This window comes from Aspergillus caelatus (assembly GCF_009193585.1).
Source record: "Aspergillus caelatus strain CBS 763.97 unplaced genomic scaffold BDV27scaffold_392, whole genome shotgun sequence".
Lineage (NCBI taxonomy): Eukaryota > Fungi > Ascomycota > Eurotiomycetes > Eurotiales > Aspergillaceae > Aspergillus > Aspergillus caelatus.
The window spans coordinates 1-23,657 of record NW_022475655.1 but is presented as its reverse complement, the minus strand read 5'-3'; the positions used below and the strand labels follow the sequence as shown (position 1 = coordinate 23,657).

The 23,657-nt window shown below is 46.9% G+C and overlaps 7 protein-coding genes across 7 annotated transcripts; 3 read left to right on the top strand and 4 right to left on the bottom strand.

Annotated features, from left to right (window-relative positions):
* Window positions 1–160: 160 nt before the first annotated feature.
* On the bottom strand, window positions 161–2,283 carry BDV27DRAFT_138591 (uncharacterized protein). The gene is made up of 4 exons (XM_032069272.1): window positions 1,878–2,283; window positions 1,631–1,646; window positions 1,158–1,435; window positions 161–1,107 (listed from the first exon to the last, which is right to left on the bottom strand). Exons 1-4 carry the CDS (start codon window positions 1,929–1,931, stop codon window positions 598–600), a joined length of 858 nt encoding a protein of 285 aa, XP_031920940.1. The 5' UTR covers window positions 1,932–2,283; the 3' UTR covers window positions 161–597.
* A 4,717-nt stretch (window positions 2,284–7,000) lies between these two features.
* BDV27DRAFT_169980 (alkene reductase) lies at window positions 7,001–8,439 on the bottom strand (the record flags this gene model as incomplete). Its single annotated transcript, XM_032075171.1, has 3 exons — window positions 8,138–8,439; window positions 7,381–8,016; window positions 7,001–7,333 (listed from the first exon to the last, which is right to left on the bottom strand). Exons 1-3 carry the CDS (start codon window positions 8,393–8,395, stop codon window positions 7,001–7,003), a joined length of 1,227 nt encoding a protein of 408 aa, XP_031920939.1. The 5' UTR covers window positions 8,396–8,439.
* A 1,706-nt stretch (window positions 8,440–10,145) lies between these two features.
* Window positions 10,146–11,878, top strand: BDV27DRAFT_78104 (uncharacterized protein). The gene is made up of 6 exons (XM_032077573.1): window positions 10,146–10,488; window positions 10,542–10,561; window positions 10,612–10,648; window positions 10,713–10,780; window positions 10,846–11,315; window positions 11,381–11,878. Exons 1-6 carry the CDS (start codon window positions 10,347–10,349, stop codon window positions 11,748–11,750), a joined length of 1,107 nt encoding a protein of 368 aa, XP_031920938.1. The 5' UTR covers window positions 10,146–10,346; the 3' UTR covers window positions 11,751–11,878.
* A 2,539-nt stretch (window positions 11,879–14,417) lies between these two features.
* Window positions 14,418–15,631, top strand: BDV27DRAFT_78097 (uncharacterized protein). The gene is made up of 3 exons (XM_032077572.1): window positions 14,418–14,726; window positions 14,774–14,840; window positions 14,893–15,631. The coding sequence occupies exons 1-3, from the start codon at window positions 14,455–14,457 to the stop codon at window positions 15,559–15,561; spliced, it is 1,008 nt and encodes a 335-aa protein (XP_031920937.1). The 5' UTR covers window positions 14,418–14,454; the 3' UTR covers window positions 15,562–15,631.
* Window positions 15,632–16,364: 733 nt separating this feature from the next.
* On the top strand, window positions 16,365–17,427 carry BDV27DRAFT_169978 (alpha-ketoglutarate-dependent dioxygenase AlkB family protein; the record flags this gene model as incomplete). Its single annotated transcript, XM_032075170.1, has 1 exon — window positions 16,365–17,427. Exon 1 carries the CDS (start codon window positions 16,387–16,389, stop codon window positions 17,425–17,427), a length of 1,041 nt encoding a protein of 346 aa, XP_031920936.1. The 5' UTR covers window positions 16,365–16,386.
* Window positions 17,428–17,648: 221 nt separating this feature from the next.
* Window positions 17,649–19,754, bottom strand: BDV27DRAFT_169977 (acyl--CoA ligase; the record flags this gene model as incomplete). The annotated part of the gene is made up of 7 exons (XM_032075169.1): window positions 17,649–18,201; window positions 18,255–18,679; window positions 18,752–19,186; window positions 19,249–19,386; window positions 19,619–19,654; window positions 19,684–19,690; window positions 19,720–19,754. The coding sequence occupies 7 exons, from the start codon at window positions 19,752–19,754 to the stop codon at window positions 17,649–17,651; spliced, it is 1,629 nt and encodes a 542-aa protein (XP_031920935.1).
* A 3,298-nt stretch (window positions 19,755–23,052) lies between these two features.
* On the bottom strand, window positions 23,053–23,635 carry BDV27DRAFT_78086 (uncharacterized protein). Its single transcript, XM_032077571.1, has one exon. The coding sequence runs from the start codon at window positions 23,584–23,586 to the stop codon at window positions 23,233–23,235; it is 354 nt and encodes a 117-aa protein (XP_031920934.1). The 5' UTR covers window positions 23,587–23,635; the 3' UTR covers window positions 23,053–23,232.
* Window positions 23,636–23,657: the final 22 nt, after the last annotated feature.

Here is a 23,657-nt window from a genome sequence, read left to right as displayed (position 1 = left end):
TTGACCCTCTGGGTTTTAGGTCTTTAGTTTATTTTTGTTCGTTGTTTGATGATTTATAGGGACTAGTTGAAGCTTACTTATTATAGCTTGTTTGATCTTGGGGTCGGATATGGATATACATATCTATTTATTTATTTTAACTTGTTATTGAGTGTATCTTGTTTGAGGTTATTTTTTCTTTTCCTTGCTCTAGTGGATTATGTGCTTATACGATTGATGAGTAGTACATAGAAGCATATGATAGATGTGTTGAACAGCAAGTATTCAAGGAAAAGAAAAAAAGAAAAGAACAAAAGTCCAACAGTTCAATGTATTTATCGAGTCAATCCACACCCGGTCACAAGTAATATTAGACAGTGGCCTTCTGCCTGTCGGACTGGGCGTTTGAAATCCAGGCACAACAGAACACCATCCCTTCCAAAACCATTAGATAAAGAAAACGTAACAACATCACGCCATACACCCAAGCATAAAAGCGGGATAATACAAAGAAAAGAGTACGCGACAAAAGCAATCAGCGTCAAAGGTGATAACACCGGTATCTGGAGGTAGCACAAGGGTCAAGAACTTGGAAAAAAGGACAACAACTGAATGCGATCACGAGACCATGGGAAGCCCATGAGGGGGCGGCTCCGTCTTTGTCGCTTCCGAGTCAGCTTGGGTCTCATCGGGGCGCGTCCGACGACCTGCTGCAAAGTTGCTGCCAAGGTAGTTAGCCTCTTCGTTGGGATGCTTGCGCATCCCCAAGCCGGCCACGGCTATCCGGTTTAGGGAGTTCATGTCGTCGTTGGACGCAGCACCCTGAGGCGGCTGCGCTTGTTGAGCTCCTGAGGGGGGTGCTGGCGCCGACGAAGACGTCGTTGCAGGCCCAGCACCGGGTTGCGGTACATTCAAGTCGGTTCGTGGCTGGCTCAGGTCGATGTTTCCTGGGAGCTCGGGCACCTCGCCTTGGGATTCCAGAAGTCGCGACTGGAGATTGATGATGTACTCGCGCAGCTGATAGTTCTCCGCCTGCAGCGCTTTGAAAGCCTCCGACATGGTATCAAACTCCTTCACTTGCTCCTCCAATTTGCGAATGTAACTTTCTTTCCGCTGGCGGAATGCTCGCTGTTCCCCAGTCAGCAGGGTCCCCAGCGTATGGGAAATTCCCAACATACCTGTGCGGCACGGTTCTGAGCAGCGCGCTTAGAGGTCGACAACGGTCGCTTGCCGTACGTCTTCGGGCTTTCTTGGCCCGTGGGCTCCGGCTGAGGAGGCGTCTGCGGCGGACCGCTGAGCATTGCAGCACCTGAAATCGCGGGATCAATGTTGTTCTGATCACGAGGACTTGTTGTATTGGGCTGCATGTGCGGTGGCTGCGCGGTAGGCGGTTGGGGACGTGGTTGCTGCGGATGCGATAGGTGCTGATGGGCCGCTAGGAGCTGATCATGGAGCACTATATTCAAGAACCAACGCGCGTCAGCATTTCTCCGCGCATGTACTAGGAAGAGGAGTAGATTCAAAGCTAGAGATCCATGATCGAGGTCGCTTCACAGCACACGATGCACGGATAACAGTCTTCATCTTTCATATAATTTCTTTTGCTTTATTCCCGAATTTCTCTTTATAACCAATACAATGCGACACTTACCCTGATCAGCATGGTCCTATCGATGCAATTAGTTTATGTGATGACTTCATAAGTTGTGTATGGTACTTGAGGGAACGCGACCGCGGAGGAATTTGGATGACGCCGGATCGGTTCCCCCGAGCGGACGCGAGCGACTCCAACCCCGAGTGACATCGTGAGACATAGTTTGAGTTCCATTACGTCTCTCGGATGGGAGTGGTGGGCAATGGGGTACAGGCGATCTGATGACAAACCGGAGGCTGCTTACCTGAGCAGATGTTTGCATGCTTGGATGCGGCGCTGGAGCTAATGTAGGCTGCATGGAGGAGAGTATAGAGGTTCAAACACGAAGACGCGACGAGAGAGTCCGCAACACGCACGTCCACTCAAGCTCAACCAAGAGGAGGTTCAGATTAGTTCGGACTGAATCCACAGTCTTTTCACAATAGACAATCGACGAGGTTCGTAGAGGGATTGGAATGGAGAGACGCGCGATGAGGTAAGCAGCAGCAGCAGTACAATAGTTTAGCTTATCGGGGGTTAGCCAAGGAGATGATGATTCAGCCGCTGTCAAAATAGTTTTAGTTCTGTTAGGAACTAAGTTGTATTTTTGCTGACTGATGAGGATGATCTCGTAAGCAGGGGGAAGCGTGAAATGGGGACGTTGACTAAGAGAAAAATGAGGGAGGGAGAGAAAGACGGCGGATTAGTTAAAAGATCAGTCAGACCGTGACGTGGGCGGAAGGGAAAATGAGGAACGCGCGGAGAACCTGAGGCAGGAACCGACCACCACCAATTCGGTCACCGACCTCCGTTTTCATATACCTTCCCCTGTTTTAGGACCAATAGTCTTGATTATTTTTCTCTCTATATTACTATTTTAAATATATCAATTGACACTCCAATTGAATTCATTTCCTCTACGTAATACTTCGCGTCACTGACCGATAGGCATAACCTGGCCAAGGCATCAACCACAACAATCCCCGCACTCTCCGCGTTGCTGACTCAGACGCTGACTCATCCTTCCGGCTCTTCCGTTCCGTGGTCACGGGAACTGCCTCACCAAACTGCCTCAGGTCCTGCGTACGGAGTACAAGAAAGTTGCTTGGAAGGAGGACCATGAACTGGGTTACGGCTTCAGTTCTTTTAAACGCTCATCATTGAAGAATTCTGTCGTACTCTAATAAAATAAAGAAAATAAGATATTAAATACTTCAAACCAAATTTTGTGGGTTTTACTCTACGCATGAGTATTAGTATGTACACTGTCACCCTACCGCTGCATATATATCTTTGTTCAACCATTCTACAGTCAACAATAATTTACGTGAACACTAGTATCCCTAAGAACCGGAAGGACATTCCTGTGATCTCCCACAGATAAGTGTAACTAAACTGTACTTTGATTCAATAGATTCTCAGAGTATCCCACACCTCACAAGCTCAACTTAGCCAATAGACAGGAGTATCAGCTTTGTCCAGCAGTTATCGGAGTTAACTGTAAACATAACCGCGTTTCGGCCCTTGCCGCGGAATTCTGCCGGTAACTGATGATTGAGGCAGGCGGAAGGGGTAGGGCGGCGAGGTCAATCATATAGTCACGTGTATTATACCACGTGATATGAATTTATTCTTTCTGTTGAGCCTCATTGCCTCGAAGTCAATCTATTGCATCTATTTTCGTCGAATTTATCGTTTCCACCGTGCTTCTCTAGTCTATCCGATAGGCTCATCAAGACAATCAAACCCAGTCAACATCCTTAAGATAATGAGACAGCTTCTTTCAGCAATGCCCAAACTTTAAAGTCATACTTTCACATATAGTATCACTTAACTTTTACAAGGGACGTTCGAGATAGATTCCTGCTAGAAAGGTAGCGTGCAAAACTACAGATCGAAATTCCCCGGGGTCGGATACAATGGTGTTCAGGGGAGAGGTTTCTACTTGAATCTGTTGAATGCTCATAACTCGGATAGTAATTGCATACTGTACAGAAGGTTGGGAGAAGAAGATAAGAGGCTAACAAACAATGAAGATGTCGAATAGAAAGTGGAATACTCTCAAAGAGATTATATACCCTGTATACTCAATAGATATCCAGCGTACCAATGACAGCTGTATGCTTGCTCCGTTTTCCCAACTCAAAACAGGTAAGTCAGTAGTACATAATTGTCCCTTTTGGCTCAAAATTGGAGGCACCGTCTTGGATATTTGGCAGATTAGACTCAGGAGTATGCCTTATCCGGTGCAACGGGTCGATGGTTCTTTTTGGAAACCCAGACGCTGTTGCAGATTAGGGCCGTCGGATCCTTCAATCTGGTACCGAGCACAGACAGCAAAAAGCTTCAAGTAGGCGACGGTGGGGTAAATGAAAACTTCCTGAAACAGACAATGCTACGACCTTGGAGCGAGCCTGTACCATGGTTTGACGTTTCTTTTCTAATCGCGGTTGTCGGCCCACTTCCATCTTTGGGTCAGAGTTTATTTGACATGGCGATAACGAATGAAGGGATTCCATATTTGGCAGTACCTTTTAGCAAATAGGCAGAGAAAAACTAGAAAAGTTACTTTCGAGGTGGTTTTTTGTCCGGTAAACTTACTATTTACGTTCTGCAGGTACTATCTGCAGATCAAAACCTTTTTTATATTACATCTCTGGTAGAGCGAACTTTCTGTCTCGCTTCTTTTTTTTTCTATTCTTCACGGCCCGGCATTTAGAAACCTTCTTCATTTGGTAGGGATAGTCGAGTCTATCGACTGAAAAATGGTGAGATCCAACTGTCGGTCCCTTAACTTAATCATCAGGAAGTACGAGATCGTGATATCAGAATTCGGAAACAGAGTATCCCACCCCCATTAAACTGCTCTCAACATGGATCAAAGAATGGCGTACAACTTAATAAGGTTTACAAAGATATGGAAGGTCCTTCCACTAGTTCTTGATTCGACGGTTCGTAGGGCAAGTCCCCTTGTTTTGAAATACGAGTATCTTTGACACTTTCTCCCCCACTCGGTAGATTTTGGTTAGGTAAATTGCCGTATTTCATTTATTCGGCGCTTGTAGAAATAGTTAATTAATTAGTTAATTATTATTATTTTTATTCTTTTCGTGGTGGGGGCATTCTGTACTGCATTCGCGGACGGGATTCATCATCCCGTGGTGGATATACGCGATAGTTACAAGATGGGAATTGTATCAATTCGGTGCATGGTAGTATTGAGGCTACCGTGGATGAGCTGAGTTTCATGTTTGTGTGAGATCATCAAGAACACGAAGGGCCAAATAGACTCCTATCGCTTTAACCTACGAGAGGCTGGCATACAAGATCAGATCCAAAACATGATTGTGAAGCAAAACCCAATTTCGAGAAAGCCTCCCATTCCCGTAGTCTGAGTTCCTTGTCGAGTGTTACAAAGTATGTCTCAGTAGTAAGCGTATAGCAAGAAGCACCGATTCCTATCCCATATAGCACTTGCTATATATCCATTGGGGGACCATTCGAGGTTGTAGAGCAACGCCCTGCCCTGGGAATGAGGTATATCAGGATGCATGCGGTGCTGTATCTAGAGCATTGGCGCCGGCATACCCATCAGCCTGTTGAACAACAGATCGACCTGAGGCCAAGGGGATTACTGTTCCGTAGACCTGCCATCTGTAGCATGCGGTAACCCTGACTGAGCTTATAATAAACAACAAGCTCCCCGGGATCCCATGTGAGGTCGGTTGCGTCTCATGGAAATCTATGAGGGCGCTCAAAAGGCGATGTCTTCCATCTTCTCCACATGGTTATCATCCAGAATAAATCCCCGTGGTGCCGTCTGTATACGCGTCAGATAGCCATGACGGCTTGGAAGCTGTGACTCATGTAACCAATTCGGTTTTGGATTGATAAACAATTGATGTAACATACTAAATTTGGCGGTTTACATCATCGTCGTCCGGCTCCCCGTTCTACCAAACATCTCTGATTCTGTACCACTGTCTTCATCGCCGACTCCAAGTTGATTACCACGTTGACCTACATCTTGTCCGAGTGGGGCGGTGCCGTGATGCCCCAGAATTCCCTTTCTGGACATCGATCTATAGAATCGATGCGACGGCTGAAGTGCTTGACCGTAGGCCGTCTGGAAGCATTGTGTATATATACGGGTTCTTAACAGCCGGTCTTGTCGCGTGCCTCGCCTCTAGTTTGGAATGCCCTGTGCATTGTAGTTCACAAAGCTTTGATTACACGGAGGCCGAGAGGAAAGGGTAGTTCTTGAGAACGTGACACAAAATTCCGCAAGTCTTGATTTCACATGCGTCCGAACAGTACCCACGAAAGAGACGCAATTTTGGGAAGTTTAACGTAAGTTAAACCATCAACCTTGGGGTTGTCTTCCTTGTTCTTGTCGAATTGGCAAAGTTTTGCCATAAACGCGCATGGATGTAGTAATAATGTGTAAGGACCCTATGTATTGGAAGGATGCGCTGTCGGGTCTATCCTTGGCGACCCATCCAGAGAGGATGAGATTGTTGAGGAATGCATCTCAATCCTAACAGTTGTTCCCAGAGTGTTTCTTCTAGAACATGCAGGGACTACCCAGATTCGTATAACCATTCACGAAGCTTCGAGCTTTCATGATCGTGTTCTATAGATGTGCGACACCATGATCGGGGATCGTTCCCGGTGATATAGAGTTCGTGTCACATGTATATAAAGGTTGTATACTCCGTATGTCCGACGCATATAGAATTCAAGCGTCTGTGGGGTCTTCCATTTTGTTCATTTCTGATTCAGACCTCTTGATGGCTAGGGCATGCATGATCTTGGTCAAGGTCGCCTAGACTCAGGTCTCATTTTTAAGACTCATGAGCCTGACCCACCATGTGGGTGCATGTGATAAGAACGTCACTATCGTAGATTATACGGATGATTAATGAAAGAGCTTGTTATGGGAGCTCAAAAGGATCAAAATGATTGTATTGAGTTGGTTGTAAATCTGTCCAGGATGGAGATATGATGAGAGGGTTTAAATAAGCAAGGCTTCACAAAGGTGTGCAAAGAGCTACAAGAATGTCTACGAAAGAACAAAGAACTGCATGGCAACATCACGTGTGCTGATCGTTGATTATTTCTGGGCATGTGCCATGTCATTAGTTGAGCTTACCTGATCTTGCCAGAGAGATCTACACAGATTTCGGCCGAATACAGCCTTATATGATCTTCCTTTATTCACTGTTCCATTAATGTTTATACAATTGAACGCATGAAATATACATCCGCTTGCAGCAATCAGCACAAACAATGCAGGGTATCACCAGATCAACGGTATATACAGACCTAACTCTTGCGTCCCCACTGCTCTAGAATAAGAACAGGTCATTCAATCATAAACTAAAAAAATTACTGAGCTTCCGCAGAGGGATAGTCAACATAGCACACAGCGTTATCCTCAAACGGCCCGTAGAACCGGCTACGCTCGTACGGCTTGAAGGGGATACCCTTCTTTAACCGCTGCACCAGATCCGGGTTACTGGTGAAGTACCGGCCGTATAGCAGGGCATCATAGCGTTCCTCTTCCAAGACTCCCCAGGAGTTGGTCTGGTTCCAGCCACCGCCCGAGAAGAAGGGGGTGTCGCCGAAGATCTTGCGGAAGCTCGTGAGGTCTACGTCGAGGAGACCCCAGCTGCCCAGGAACTTATCTTTCTCTTCATAGCTGAAGATTTGTTCGTAGCGCTATGTCTCTTAGTAATAGTCGTCTAGCGACAGAGGATGACACTCACAGGTTCAATGAAGCTGACATACGACAGCTTGGGGTGGGCCTGCTTCAAGGTCTGACACAGGAAGGTCCAGGTTTCCACACGCTGCTCGCCGCGCGCTTGGTTGAACAATCCGAATGGTGAAAGACGAATGGCCAAGTTCTCCTCACCCACGGTCTTTGCCAATTCCTCCATCAACTCGAGGACGAACTTGCATCGCTTTTCTGGCGACCCACCGTACTCATCCGTACGTTTGTTAATATTGGAACTCAAAAATTGCTCAGGAAGGTATCCGTTTCCACCGTGGAGCTCGACACCATCAAAGCCAATCTTCATGGCCCATTCAGCGGCTTTACAATAGTCTTGGATGGTCTGTTTGATGTGTGGGACAGTTAATGCGATCGGCGGGTGGTCCGCATAGCGGACAGGCTCTGTCGATCCCACGGGGGGATGAGAATAACACTCCGTCGGCGAATCCCAGACCGTAGCCGAGGCGGAGACCGCTGGGGATCCAGTCATTTGGGGGATGGTGGCACGGCCTGCATGCCACAGTTGAGCGAAGATGTAACCCCCTTGCTCACGGACTGCATCCACCACTCTTTTCCAGCCAGCGATCTGCTCTTCGGTAAACAGACCGGGCACCCCGGGCATTCCATTACTCTAGATAGGCAGCCAATGTGTTACTTTCACTATCACAAAATTCCCCCATCCTGTTGTCTCTACCTATCGCAGTTTTGGGGGGCAGAGGGGGCAAGGTGCATGATATCCTACTAGAGCATACCTCGAGTGAAGGCGGAATACCTTCCGAAATGATCAGCCCGCCGGGGGTCGCCCGCTGCCGATAGTACTCAACCATGAGATCCCCCGGATACCAAGTCCGATTGGGATTCTCAGGGGTACTGGTGGCGTTCACAGGGACGCCTCGATTGCGGGTCATTGGCGCATGGACTACGCGATGGCTAAGCTTGATTTTGCCATTGCTGATGTCCAGCGGCTGGAAGAGCTTGGAGCTTTCGCCTTCCAGCTTGCGAATGGTCATAGTGGGGCAGGAAGGATTTAAAAAAAGAAATAAGCAAAAGAGACGTCAGAAAGTTAGACAGTAATGAGAAAGGTATATAGCATGGATCCCTGTCAAAAAGGGAAGGAAGATAAGAGGAAAGTGGAAGACAGAAGACGATGACAATGGAACGACCCAAATTTGAGCTACGACTGGATACTTATTTCTTGGGATTTTATTTGGCGACCGATAAGAACACCTCTCCGCCCCTTTCGTTTACAAAATGTCGATCGAGTCTCCTTTTTTCTTTACTCTCTAACGGCTCATGACCGAAATGGGTTGACAGATGGACCCCGACAATGTCTGGGACTCCAATGAGAGGCGATGACATTATGGGCCCCGCGGGTTGAACCTTCGAAGACGATGAGACTTCCGAGGCAATGACTTGTACTTGTACCATCATAGGCTAGTATGTTGGCGAATGCTTCTCGCAGGCCCAATCATATCAACTTGGCTGGTCACGGTGATGTCTAAAGGAGGGCTACTATCTAGTAACTCTTGGTGTCGCGCCAGCCAAGGGTTTTACGGAGTAATGCCAGGTCGACGGTGGAACAACAACAACCGAGGGATCATTAAGAGTTATACACCAAACACATTGGGCGGCACAGTATCCGCGCGTAATTAAAACAGCATGGCATTAGTCATAGACTGAGAGAAGAGATAGTTAGACTGTTAGAGAAGGCGTTACGAGTTACGAAGTAGGGGAGTAAAAGAGAAAAAAAACCTTGACTGGCATGTCGCGTGTGCTCCACCCGAGACAAAAGTTAAAGTGTTAGTCGTCGTTTAGGGTTAGCCAAATGAACCACATTTTCACCCAACCTGGTCGGCTTCATTTCCACCGAGAATGAAATAACCGCCAATGACAGCTTTCTGTAAATTGTTTCCGAACTTCCCCTTATTCGTCTTGGATCTTGGGTTCTTTTTTTTTTTTTTTTTTTTTTGCCAACGGTCGTGGTGTCATTCCCGCTGATCCCTGCGTTTTTTTCTCTCTCTCTCTGGAGTCTGTTTCTTCTGCTTCTCGTCGCCCTTCGCATCCCTATCGCGCATTAGTAGGTTCACGATAGTAGCCAAAAAAGCATATTCTAATAGCGCTAGACAGGTAAGCCAATGCATGAATTGCCTAGTTGAACTCGTGGAGTAGTGGCATGTGCGCCGTCCTGAAATTTTTCAAATACTGCCTGGACCACTTAGTCTAATACTACTCTTGTACCATCACCTATTATAGCAATATTGACTAGTAAGTAATACTAAGTATACCAAGTCTGCTAAACCCCAAGCAGGCAAAAGGGGGGGTGGGGGGGGGGGGGAAAGGAAGTTGAACCCGTACCAAACTGCTGGTGTTGCTGTTCGCTGCAGCATTACAGTAGTGTGAAATAGACGCCCCACCCGCGCCCCATGAATTGCCGAGTTGACACCAAAAGTCTTGCCCTTCCGCCGAGTGTCGACGTAGTATTCGCTAGTGATACTGGATGGAGTTCAATGAAACGACCATGGTTCGGTGGCGTCTATCATTTTCCCTTCGAAGGTCGTCCGCCGGTGTCTTCCGGGGAAGTCGATGCACCTATCAAGATCGATCTGGTTGTACATCCCCATTTTGCCTCCTGCCGTCCAAGCTAGAACTAGATTTTTTTTTTCCCCAATGCAGTACACGGTGGCGGGTCCTCAACCACACCTTAACATTGAATAGTCAATGTTCCGGAAGTTCACAAGCATTTCCCGAATATTTGTTACTCCGTACAAACGCTTGGACGTCCCCCCCCAGCGTAGCCTATCAGAGCGGGACATTTCATGCATGAGAACGATCGATGGAGTCGCTCCTCTTGCTCTTGGTTAAGGGCCATCGATATATTGGGGACTCGCCCACATTGAATTCCTTCTGTTTTTCTTTCTTCTCCATTTGAGCCTCCATAATGCTCCATTGTTGTCATCAACAATGACCGAAACTCATCCTGGGTCTTCCCTGAATACAATTAACCTCATTACACAATGCTTGTGTATTCCGATCGTCACCATCTTCGTGGCGACGCGGTTTGGAATCCGCTTTTGGTATAAGCAGTTTGTTGTCGTCGAAGATAGTACGTGCCATATCCAAATCGCTGAAATGCCTCGGTGACTGACTTGAATCTAGCCTTCTGTTTCCTAGCATGGGCAAGTATCCCAAAGTCCTACGGGGGAGGCATCCATTAACCGTCCAACAGATTCTGTTCATGGCATACTGCGCCATTGCCATTGTTTGTCAGTCGACATCCCCCCCCCCTTTTGATACCCTGCAATTCACAATAACTAACGATGGTATCAGTGGGACAATATGGCGGTGGTGTAAATTATCAACTGGTCCCGGAGTCAATGCAGGTGACTTACCGCAAGGTATTTCAAGGCCGCCGCCCATGGAATGACGTTCGGGCTATACTGATCTTGACTTGACGAATTAGTTCTGCTATATCGCAACCGTCTTTTACTGTCCCATGAGTCTCTTCGTGAAATACGCCTTGCTTTCCATCTTGATCCGGATCTTCGCGCCATACCGGGGCCGGATTATGTTCATCTATGTTCTCCTCGGATGCCTGACCATTTACTACATCATCGCTGAGATTGTCAAAATTCGCATGTGTGACCCCGTCCCGGCATACTGGACTGGGGAACCGGCCAACTGTCTCGATCAACAAGCTGCCCTGATTGCCGACTCGGTTATTAGCGTCGTGACCGATCTTATGATTCTCATCTTGCCACTGCCGCTGACCTGGTCGCTACAAATGTCGCGGAGCAAGAAGCTCCGAGTCATCGGCATGTTGTCCGCTGGAGGACTCGCCACGGCCTTCAGTGTTTACCGACTGATTCTGGTTTTGAAAGACGGCAGTACGCCCAATACTACAGTAATGTTTACGTGCGTGATTCTGTCAGGGTACGTCTCCACATCTCCAGCATTCCACCAGAGCGAAAAAAAAAAAAGCTAAACATTCCCCCTAGTAACGCGGAAGGAGGAGTCGGTCTCATCTGCGCCTGTCTCCCGACGATGAATATTTTGATCAACAAACTCCGGAAAGCCGGATACAGCTACGGCTCGAACAAGTACTACCGGGACGAGTCCTCGATGCACCTCAGCAAAATGAAAGGCGCCAACGGCAAGGGATTCTCCACCATCGGATCGAAGGGGTCCCGAACCGAGCCCGAATTTGGATCCGACCAGAGCCATCTGATTTCGTACGCGGGCACAGTCGATATGAGCGCCTCCGGCGATGGCGGGATCCATAAGACCGTTGACGTATCGCAAACCGTGGAGGTATTGGCTGGAGGAGAATCGTCCTCGAGTCATTCCGACCATCAGACGCGGTTTTAGCGCGCCATCCCTTCTTTTCTTTTCTATTTTCTTATTTTCTTTTCTTTTCCTTCTGTAATAGATATCCTTGGTGGGGCATTTTGTATGCATATTCGACTAACTTTCCCATATTTTCCTTTTTTCCCCTTATTGTTTCTTTTGTGGAGCTTGTTTTTACAGGATTTCCTACAGGTCCAAAGCTTGATACCTTCGATAGGCTTCTAGAGGCCTCGTGATGTCATTTTGGATGTGTCTAAAGTTGATAAACACATCCCCTCAATTACAAATAGAGATACGGTTATGATATATCACTTTTTGCCCCTCGAGTTGGAGGCAAAAAAAATCTTCAAGGATGCATAGGATTGCCGCCGCCCAATCTTCAGGACGATCTCCATAATCCAGCCCCCAAAAAAGAAAAACCACAGAAGATTCGTTGCAGAAGATCGCCACGCGAACAGACCTCTGAACCATCTCAAAAACAAACGCGTACGACCAAAGTAAATCGACTATGCAGCACGAAGGATGATCTAGCGAACGAAGATCACCAGCAGTGGAGCATATTATTCGGCATGCGACGAAATTGATTCCACGCCATGTGGCAATTATCCGAGAAGCATCTTTTTTTTATTTAAAATTAAGGATATTAATTTTTTGCAATTTAGTTTAATATACAAGCAATATCCGGCAACCTCGTGAACGAGACAGTGTCTTCGAGATTCCGCTCGGTCCCACTCTTTTGTAGGCTCGGCGACCTCGAAACGGAGAACTTGCGTTGCGGAACTCCGCGGCTCATTCCGCCTTTATCCACGTATGCGCAACAACCTACTTCTTCTCTGACTTTTTTTTTTTTTTTTTTTTCAATTGTCTTGATGTCATTGACAAATGTGGGATATCTGTGACCCCGGGGGTATCCGGGGAGGAACTTTGTGTAAGGTCTAGAATTGAGACAGGTGTATCTCCGAGTAAGACCTAATTTGATAATCGATTGGGGTGTTGCCACTACGGTAATTATGTGATTATTCTTACGCATAGTCCTATGGAGTCTATGATTATGCATAGAATCATATGAGAGATGGGATCCGGATTCAACAGCCCTAACCAAGTTACTAACTAACTAACTAGTGGATGGTGTCATTTGTCACAGTGCTTGTCTGCTTTTGTGGCATCGTGTCCCTGGCGGTCTTCGTTCGGGCCTGGTTCGGTGGGGCGGCCTGGTCTGGTCGCCTCGTATTTGTTTTGGGGGTGTTTTTGATTCTTGTTACAGTTATTAATATTATTAAATTTATTCAATACTCTTGCATATCAGATGATCGAGGGAAAAAAAAAAAGAAAAAAAAAAAAACTCAATCTATGAAGTATGACTAGTTGACAATAGTGTAGTTGGTGGCCGAGGAGATGATGTTCGACAGAGTTCATCTAGAAGCCATGCTGAAGGTAACGTTGACAGGGATTGTGTAGGTTGAAAGTCGGCACTCGAACGATTATCGGCTTGGCATTGGGAGCATTCTTGATTAACTTCCATTTATCATTCGGCTTTTGCATAGTATTGATCATCCTGATAAATCCCCTAGCCTGATCGCCCACGCTGCCTTTAGCCCGAATACGAGGCCGTGATTAATGATTAATGATCCTTTCACGATAAGTCTAAGAAATTAGAACAGATCACCGACCATGTCTTGTCGATCTCCTGCTTAAAAGCAAGCATTTACTAGTTCATGCTACTATGACACTGTGCGCTTTGACAAATACTAGTCTAGACAATACATACGGAGCTAACGAGTACCCCGTGCTACTACAGGATCTGGTGGGGTTATACAGGGTCGAAAAAAAAAAAAAAAAAAAACTACGGAGTACTAATTGCAAGGACATGGCTTTTTGCTCTGGACCCTGGCGCTTGGGCGTTTCAAGTCTAGCTGCGTGCTATCAGCGGTGTTTGGGATGTGGTTGGACTAATTGGTCATTATCGAGTGGTGCATGAACACGGTCGTTCTGGAGTATGCCAACTCGTTATGATTGTCAACATGCTCTTCCCTATGAATGGCGTCTGTCACTGTGGCCAGACCATGAAGAGCGGTGATACGTATCTTCCCTCAGTGAGACCTTTGAGACTGACGAGGCGCGCACGGGCCCTGTCTCTTTATCACGTTCGTGGTGGCGAAAGAAGCATTTTTTAGAGCCATGTTGGGTTTTGCCGACCCTTGATCATTTCTGGCATGACTGTGCGGCTAAGCTCTATCCTGACTGGAGTTGGTGAAATTGCACAATGGTCTTCCCTCGGAGAGAAACATTGAAAGGCAGACCTCGACGATGGTTATGACATGGCCGAGCTACGTAGCACTACCTTGGAACCTGTGCGATAGCAAACAATCATTGTGCTCTTCTGATCATGACAACCAGGAAACCAAGGTGACACCAATCCAAGTGCCAAGGCTCGCAGTTCGTAGGTATAGCGGTCGAGAGCTCCTATTGCTGGTAATAATCGCTCTATGAGCCACTGTTGGACAAGTCGAACGTTCGAGGCAGCGTCCCACTTGTTTGCACGGCAAGAGGCTCTTACAATCATCGATCTTATGACTCTCAGTCTATGTCATATCGAGTCACCTCGGAACTACTGGGGCCAGCGCACAAATAGAGAACTATTTCCTTTGGGAGTTTTTTACGTCTTGATGACATTCTTGAAAAGATATTTTATTATTCTCAAGTACAAGCATAATATAGCTGCACTATGTCTTCAGTTCAAAGCTTCTCTCAAACTCCCAATGGCTTGTCGATTGCTCCCCTGCCCACAATTGACTATGCCCGCCTCGAAGCGAAAGATGTTGAAGAGACCCAGCGACTCCTGGATGCCTGCAAAATATATGGGTTTTTCTACTTGAACTTCAAGAATATTGGAACAATTCTAGATGACTGGCAACAGGTTCTTCGCATCATGGAGAAATACTTCAGTCAGGATCTTATGACGAAGATGAAAGATGACCGTCGCAGTGATACCTACGGGTAAGATGAGCCATGCGCAACTTAATTCCTCGAATGACTAGAAGCAGCTATGAGCCCTGCGGAACCTCAGCAGGAGCAATTAATGGTACACTGGACTTCTACGAGACCCTGAAGGTGAGGATAAAGACCAAAAGAGGTCTTTATACAAAGACTAAATACAGTTCAGATTGCCCGCTCAGAAATATACGGACAGTCACCATGCCTCCCACAAGCCGCCAAAGATAACCTCGAACTTTTTGACCGCTTTATCCGAGCCTCTGATACGATCACCACTACCATTCTGGCCCGCCTTTCTGATGTCTTCGGTCTGAGCTCCGGTTCGCGCTTCGAGGATAAACATCGCCCAGGAGGGAAATCACGAAGTACACTGACCCTCTTCCGATATCCGAAGCAAGAGACACAAGATAATAAAGTCGGCCATAATAAGCACACCGACATCGGAACCCTCACACTACTATTTAGTGAGCAATGGGGTTTGCAGGTCCTTTCATCTGAAACGTCGGAGTGGAAATTTGTCGCCCCAATGCAAGACCATGTTGTCGTCAATGTGGGTGACTCGCTCCGGTTTCTCTCTGGTAATCTACTCAAGTCATGCGTGCATCGGGTTACACCCGCAAATGTGTCTGGTCGTCAAGAGGAGCATCGGTACAGCATCGCGTATTTTCTAAGAGCGGAGGATGTAGTGCAATATAGGGATAGCAAGGGCCGGATGATCAGTGCTAGAGATTGGCATGATGAGAAATATAATGTGTTTCGATTGAGCCATGATGAGTCTAATAGCGACAGGATTCTGACAGGTGGGATGGAGAAGGGTGAACAGTTCATTGTTTCTTAATATCTTGTGAGATGGGTGCGGTATAATTCGTTCTGCTTGGTCTCGTCCATTGTGCTTTTTGCATATTCAGAAACCATGTCTATTTTATGGACCCCGTGCTTAATGCAAGATATGGTGCGCTTGAGGTCAAACTGCTCGATGCGTGAGTGTACAGTGCAAAGGGTTAATTTAGTTATCCCGGTTTGAGGCTATCAATACACTTGAGTTTGTCGTTTCTCTTATTATTGAATGAATTCCTCTGATTTGTCGCATTCATACATTCTAGTCTTAAAGAAGCGGTATGCCCTGCAATTGTTGACTGTTCCTCTTTCAATCCGTGATCCTGCTTCTATTCAATTCCGCACAGTTTACACAGACTTTATGAAATATTTAACTTCAATCAAGTGATCGACAGCCTTTTTTCAGCCTGGGAATCTGCCATCTCGCCTACAGTGTCGTGGTTTCAGCTTCATAGGCATAGTATGATATTCGCACCAAACCTTGTAATAAGGTTTGTCCCTCTGGAAGTAATACGAAGAACTAATACTAGATAAGATCTACATACCACATAGCATACATAGTAGAAAGTGCCTCCCGAAAATAAACTATACATTAGAATAAATTAAAGTGTTCCCGATTGACGAGTAATATGCCGCATTCCGATCGATCTGATAATATCCATAAGGCTGATCAGGAACCAAGGAACCATTTAGCCCTAACATCCAGCAGATGAGATCACCATATGACATCATGCTCCTAATGCTACATTTCCATATAAATCTGAAATGGGTTCCTCTTCACAAAAGCAACACAAAAAAAAAAAAAAAAAAACCAATACACAAAATCATGTCCAAACGGATCCAATCCTTTTTCCAACCCATCCCCAAGAAACCTAAAGTGGGACCCACCTCACCTGACCCGTCTCAACCCTCAAACCCTCTCAATATACAACATCAGCATCAACAACAGGAACTGGAAGAACAGGAAGAACAGCCACCACCACTAACCCACCACTCAAGCTACCCCTTCCCAATCCCCAGCCTATCACCCCACCTATCTAAAGCCCTAACAAACATCTCCACCACCCTCAACCCCCCCAAACCCATAACCAACCACCCCCACCTCGACCTCCTCTACTTCCAACCCCTTCTCCCACCCCAAACAGCGAAAACTCTCTTTTACTTCCTCCGCAACTCCCTCCCCTTCTACAAAGTCCAATACACAATTCACCGAGGAAAGACACCAACAAAGATAACCACACCAAGATTCACAACCGTCTTCGGGGTCGACGCCACCTCCACTTTCACAGCCGACCAAGAAAAGACCACCCTTCTCGACACAAAAATCAACCTCCCAATCCCAAAAACAAAATACAAATGCAATCCCCGTCCAATCCCGCCATGCCTAGACCATCTCCGACAAGTCGTCCAAACAGCAACCCAAACCCCAAAGGACTACTACAATTTCATCTTGATAAACTACTACGCAAGCAATACAGATAGTATAAGCTATCATTCTGACGATGAGCGATTCCTCGGTCCAAACCCTAGTATTGCGTCTTTGTCTCTCGGGGCCAAGAGGGATTTTCTGTTGAAACATAAACCGGGGGTTGAGGCGGGTTCGCCGTTGAAGTTTCCTCTGGCTAGTGGTGATATGGTTGTTATGAGGGGGGAGACGCAGGCGAATTGGTTACATAGTATTCCTAAACGGGCCGGGGAGGGAGGGGGGAGGATTAATGTGACGTTTCGGAGGGCGTTGGTGGTTGGGGGGACGGAGAATTATTATAGGTATAATGTTGGGGATGGGGGGGTTTGGAGGTGGGATGATAAGAAGGGGAGGATGGTGAGTGTTGATGAGGAGGGGGAGAAGGGTATTGGGAGTGGGTAGGTAGTTTGTGAGGGTGTATATGGAGGCTGTGTGTTTGTCTTTACTGTGGCGGAGTTGGACTATATCTTTACCTCTATTTGGCAGGTTAGAAAGCGGTCCATCATGTCTTGGGGGATGTTAGTGAATGGTCCGGCACATTCATGGCGTGGGCTAAACGTGGTGTGATTGATTCTAGAGTGTATTCTAGCGAAATACAAACATCAGCTGGAGAATAAATAATATTACAACTTCGGTCGGAAGCCCGCCTCAACCTCCTTCTGGGCCTCCTCCCTCAGGATTCGCTTGAGAATCTTCCCACTTGCGTTCTTCGGAATCGCATCCATAAACTTCACCCCCCCGGTCAGTGCCTTATACTTCGCCAATCTCTGGCCAAGATACTCTTGCACCTCCTTCTCCGTCAGCTTGTCGCCCGCTCCGGGACGCCGAGTCACATAAGCCCGCGGAAGCTCACTATCGGGAAGCACACCGGACAAGCCAATGACCGCCGCATCGACGATGAGCGGATGCGAGAGCAGAACGGCCTCGAGCTCAGGCGGAGCGACCTGGAACCCGCGGACCTTGATCAACTCCTTCTTACGGTCCACGATGTACCACTTCAGAGTATCTTTGTCGCAGTATGCAATGTCACCGGTGTGGTACCAGCCGTCCTGATCAAAGGAGGAAGCATTCGCAGCGGCATTCTGGAAGTATCCCGGTGTTATGGTAGGTCCTCGGACACAGATCTCGCCTCGGACCCCGTACGCCGAGATATTGTTTCCGTCGTCATCCACTAGTCTGATTCTGGTCAGTCACTAAGATTCAACATTGGAATAATGGTATAAACCCACTTGGCCTCTACGTTAGGTATCAACCTCCCAACACTACCCGTGTCATCCTGCTCGTAGGCTCCGAATCTCGTCGCAATGCAACATGTCTCCGTCATGCCCCAAACCTGTGTGCAGGGTGCATCCTTCGCCAGCATGACACGGAGCTTCTCCTGTATTTCCTTGCTCAATGGAGCAGCGCCGCACGAAGCTACACGGACACTTTTTAGGTATGGGCGCGCCTGTACCTCTGGACTCATGACAAGGGCGACCGCAATGGGCGGCACTATCGCAAGGTCTGTGATTTGATACTTTTCGACATTTGTGACGAAACCCATCAGGTCAAAGCGACGCATTACGTGTACGGCATGGCCACCCTTGAGCGGACTCCAATGAGTGGAAGGGGCCGCGGCGGCGTGGAACATGGGTAAGGCCATGAGTCGGCGGACCTATAATGCTCAATAAGATTCGGACTCATCGACTTTGCTTCATTAGGGAGTTCATTGTGTCAGGGAAAATACCTGGTACGGTCGCTTCTCTACCTCAAAGACCAATTCATGCTGGGCAATGAAATTGCGATGCGTGAGCGTCGTTGCTTTGGGCAGACCCGTAGTTCCACTGCTGAACAGCCTGGCGGCGGCGGTCTCTTCGCACATTTTCAGATCATCGAATCGTACCCAATCCTCCTCTCCAGCGGAAAAAAGTGTTTGCCATGACTTCAGCCCAGCTGGAACAGTCTGACCCTGGACGTCGAATACCAACAGATTTGACTCTGGGATACCCGTCTCCTTCATGGCCGCGTGGATCGGGGCCATGATCTCTGGCTCAGAAATGATGAATTTGGCGTGCGATGCTCTGATATGGTGTCCGAGCTCCATGGGGGTGTAGGAGGGATTGGTGCCGGTGTAGACACCGCCGGCGCCGTTGATCGCCAGGACCAACATAGAATAGTAGATCTATTTATCAGACTTCCCATTAGAATTATTTAGGCGGTCTGGTCTGGCTGGATGAAACACACATCATTGAAGGAATGGATGGCTACGCAGTCGCCTCTTTGTACACCCCATGCACGCAAGCCGGCAATCAACTTCCGGACGATGACTCGAGCTTGGTTGTAGGAGATCGACCGCGAGGAATTGCTCGCATCGATGTAGATCTGGTCCAGTTAGAATATGTTCAGTTTCTACCGATGGGTGGAAAGAGGTAAATACTGGTTGATCATGGTCATATGGAGGATCGGAAAAGATGTAGGAGATAACATCGGTGGTGGGTAATGGCACCCGCGACGACGGTTCGAAGATCATCGTTTCAAAGTACCAGATAGAGTCAGGAAAAGAAGGGGACGACGATAGCTTTTCACCACAGGGACTTCATGGCGGATATATAACCCACGTTATAAGACCATCCCCACACGGAAGTGAGCTCTAGCTGTCATTGAGTGGGTCGTCACTACCTCACCGCTGAATGGATGGGGTCTTCGTCCACTGACATTCCAGTATAGACGGTAGAGCCAATCAAGTGCATAACTGCATAAAATCAGAGTTGAGCCTTGTCTGTGACTATTCCGTAACGGACCTCGGATGTTACGAGTATGACGCGCGGAAAGAAAATCCAACTGCGGGGAATCCAAGATATGCTTTTTTATACGACCAATATCCAAGCATAACTCGTGCCATGTGGCTTACAGTAGGCCCGTGTGATAGATTAGATTTCAGGCGAGCAGGAGCAACTGGACTGACCGCATATTCTGATAAGGCATGAAAACTGGCACTGTCACGACGTTTACGTTTGGGCAACCAGATTCTATACTATCTTCCTTTCCCTTTCCTTATTTTTTTCTTTTTTTTATATTATATACCCATTTATTAAAGTCTAGGCCGTAGCGAAAGTATCTAACATGCTGAACCACCCTTTCATGGTATACGTTATCTTGGAATAGTAGTAGCCCTAGAAAACGTCCAGCTCGGCTATCTATGCCAGAACCAAAAGTTGACCAAGACGACCGAGGGCATAAACCTCTTGATCACCTTTATGATTAGCTAATACTAAACAGTGATTGAAGCAAGAATTCACGTAAAAAGGAGTGAACGAGGGTAGTTTAGTAACTTTCAGGCCAGGAATGGCTAGGTAAGGAGCCACGGGAAGTAACCATCTTGGTTTCGCCCAACATGAATATAATGCAACAAACTGCTATGATTGTCAATTGCCGAGGATCACCGAGGGTTCGGCTGCAGTTTGACGTATGAACGATGATGATCCCTGGGCACGTATGCATGGGATATGCATATCGTCTGTGCGGAGTTTTGCCTTGGATTCGTACCGTTCCTCGGTCCGGCTGTACCGTCCGCTTCTTGCTCGCAGAGTCGCTGTCTGCCATATCATCTTACCAGGCACTACGATTGTTTTATAATTTGAGCTTGAGCATAGCTGGATAAACATGATTGTTTCCATCATCTCCTGTGGAGCAGAAACTATAAATCTCTTTCTGGCACTCTCGATTTCAACGCTCATGGTATATGTGACATATCATAACCCATGAGTACCCGAAGGAACACTTGCGCCGGTGGCCGTGACGACTCCGTTTAAATCGCGAGAGAGTGTGATACTTTGCTCTATTGCTGGGGCATATCGCATATTTCTCCTGATCTATGATTGTGTATCTGCTTATCTCTCGCTGATGATGTTATAGGAGATAATAATCACGGCTTTGAATTAGTCTTCTGAGTTTACAAATCTACCATACTACATCTTACCTAAGATAAGTTAAGCTCTCTATTCACCTAGATTCTAATCCAAGAGTAGGCCATTGATCGGTTCTTCTTCTAGGGAGAGCTTTTGGGTGATAGCTGGTATCTGGTTTCATTTTGTAATCCCCACTCCTGAAGCTTTGTTGCGGGCTGAAATTAAAGCACGAACAGTACCCATGGACTGATTTTGGTATGCGATCTCGTGGTCAAAACATCTTGTAGCAACTTCGCCTGGATTCTGGCCTGCCATGCAGTTTCATTTACGACAATATTAAGCGACAGCCTGAAAGGGCTCCAGATGTAACTGGGAGTTAATGAAGTGATGGTAGCTCTGCTAGCATAAATACTGCCATATGTTCGTGGTCTTGTGTAGCCAGAGCTGCGACATACTGTGCTCTCAGCTTCATCTTCGGCCCGACATAGTACTTCTGTGCAAAGCGTGAAGCAACTGAGTTATCGTGTCCAAAGCTGTATAGAAGATAGCAATACTCTATATATCACACGTCTTCCAACAGAAGCTTTCGGAAATTAGTCTTGTCTGAAGACTCTGGTGATGCGGAGGGATGGACACTGAGACAGGAACTGGGCAACACCAGAACTTTACTGTCCGTCCTATCATGGCGAATATGTGGGATATCTGATGCCTTTGATGCCTAGTATTCCTTAGTTGGAAATAAAGGTGTTTGAACCAATCCTTAGCAGGCTAAGATGCCAAAGCCCTTCCAATTGGTGGGGCATGATTGTTTAAAGGTTATTCTTTGTGCTTATTCCCACGTCACGGCGTAATATGCATTGGGGAAAAATTTGGCAATAATACACTATAAGTCCTTTGTATCATTGCTGTCGTACTCAACTGAACACTATGCACAGAATAGCTAGACAATGCATGATGAATACTACACATGTCTGCGATCTATTACGGCTGAGCTGCTCAGTGGCCAGGATAGGAGGAGCAAAGTAGTCTGTGACTTTGAAGCCCATTAAGGCCCTTGTCTATGCGACACCATCGCGCTCATCTGTGTACATGAAACCGAACCGTTGCCCCACAGAAGGGACTAGAGGACTACCTCGTCCTCGTCGATTGTGTACAGGCTCACTGCCGGGGTTGGGGGTGGCCAGTTGTCTTTGACATGACTATAAACTTCTGTTAGAAGGCCTGTACTTTCCGCCCTAATCCTAGCTTGTGAATCTCCGGATCAAAGTCATTGAAAGTCTCGGATATCTCCGAATTAGCTAATTGAATATGATGCTCGGCGGTTCCATGGAGGTACGGTAGGGAACGATTCGATTCGATTTGTGTACGCACTTGTATAGCAATCCTTCCCGAAAACACCGGTTCGAAGTCGCAGGAGATAGGTATTTATCATTTCAATATGACCTAGCTACGGCAGTTCTATCTAAGGTCCCGTCTGTTTCTTGCTCTCCTGACAAAAACCCTTAGTTCAGACTAAACGGACTCTCTCCTATTTAACATATTCCTTTCTGAAGTTAGCAGCGTCCTTTGTTGAAATGTCAACTAGATCCACTAATTCTGTAATTAAGTGGGTCCGTTATTAGGTATGCAGCGTCCCCTTGTTCTGTATTACCGATGCCCCGGATTACTTCGACCGCTGTGGTAACCGCATTTGATAGCTTATCTCTGAATGCCTCGCCTTGCTCTATCGATATAATCGGTATGAATCTTTCCCTTTGATCACGTCTTTCCGAAGCGTAAATCTGCCTCGACGTCTATTGTTTTATTTCGCGGTAATTGGACCAATGCTTTACCTGCTCACACTCCATGTGTGCAGTACTCGCATGCACCTTCGTGCTCCCACCAACCTGTCGAGGCTGAACAACAGGTCCTCAAGGACCTCTTCATCGAGCGAGGCTATGTCTTCTTGAGTTGACCGGGTAGTGAGCCCGACCGCCCCTAACACCTGTATGTAGGTAGCAGGGTACGACATTTTGCAGCTCTGATTGGATGTACCCTTGCTAACTCAATGGGTTACTGCAATTACCGACTGATTACAGTGGTCCAGGATTCCACTTCTAAGAGTAAGAGAAGTGGTAGTCATATAAGCTATTTTAGTAAAGAAGCGTCCTATACAGGCTTTTGACTTAATTTATACATTTTCCACCATATAATTTTTGTGAATCACTGTTACCGATAATACAATTCAATCCACAGATAATTCACACTCCCAGAAAATAATCGATATAGCCAGTCCCAACAGCAGCCTAGAATGAAGTATCAGTTCCTGCATAGCCTTCACCTACCCAGACCCTTCACAAAGCTCCCGAATAGCTTCCGTCAACTCCGTCTTTCCCCTCCAGACTCGATCACTGCTTGAATTCTCCGCATTAGCATTCGCCATAATGCCTCCCGGCAAAAAGGCAATGGTCATCTCGGTGAAAGCATCAGCCACATTCTTTGGGAGGAAGCCGGCAAAAAACTGCGATAGATCTTTCTTCTCGACAAGTCGGAGTTCAACTTCCTTGCCAACAACCTCCTCGAAGGCCTTTTGCACATCCTTCGGAGTATATGAACTCGGTCCATGGACGTCAACAATGTAGGGACTTTCCGGAATATCGGGTTTAAGTAAATAAGTTGCAAAGGCTTGGCCCATATCTTTGACAGCGACCTGGTTTCGGTTATTGGTTAACGTAACAATCTCGTGTTTAATATATATTAAAAAAA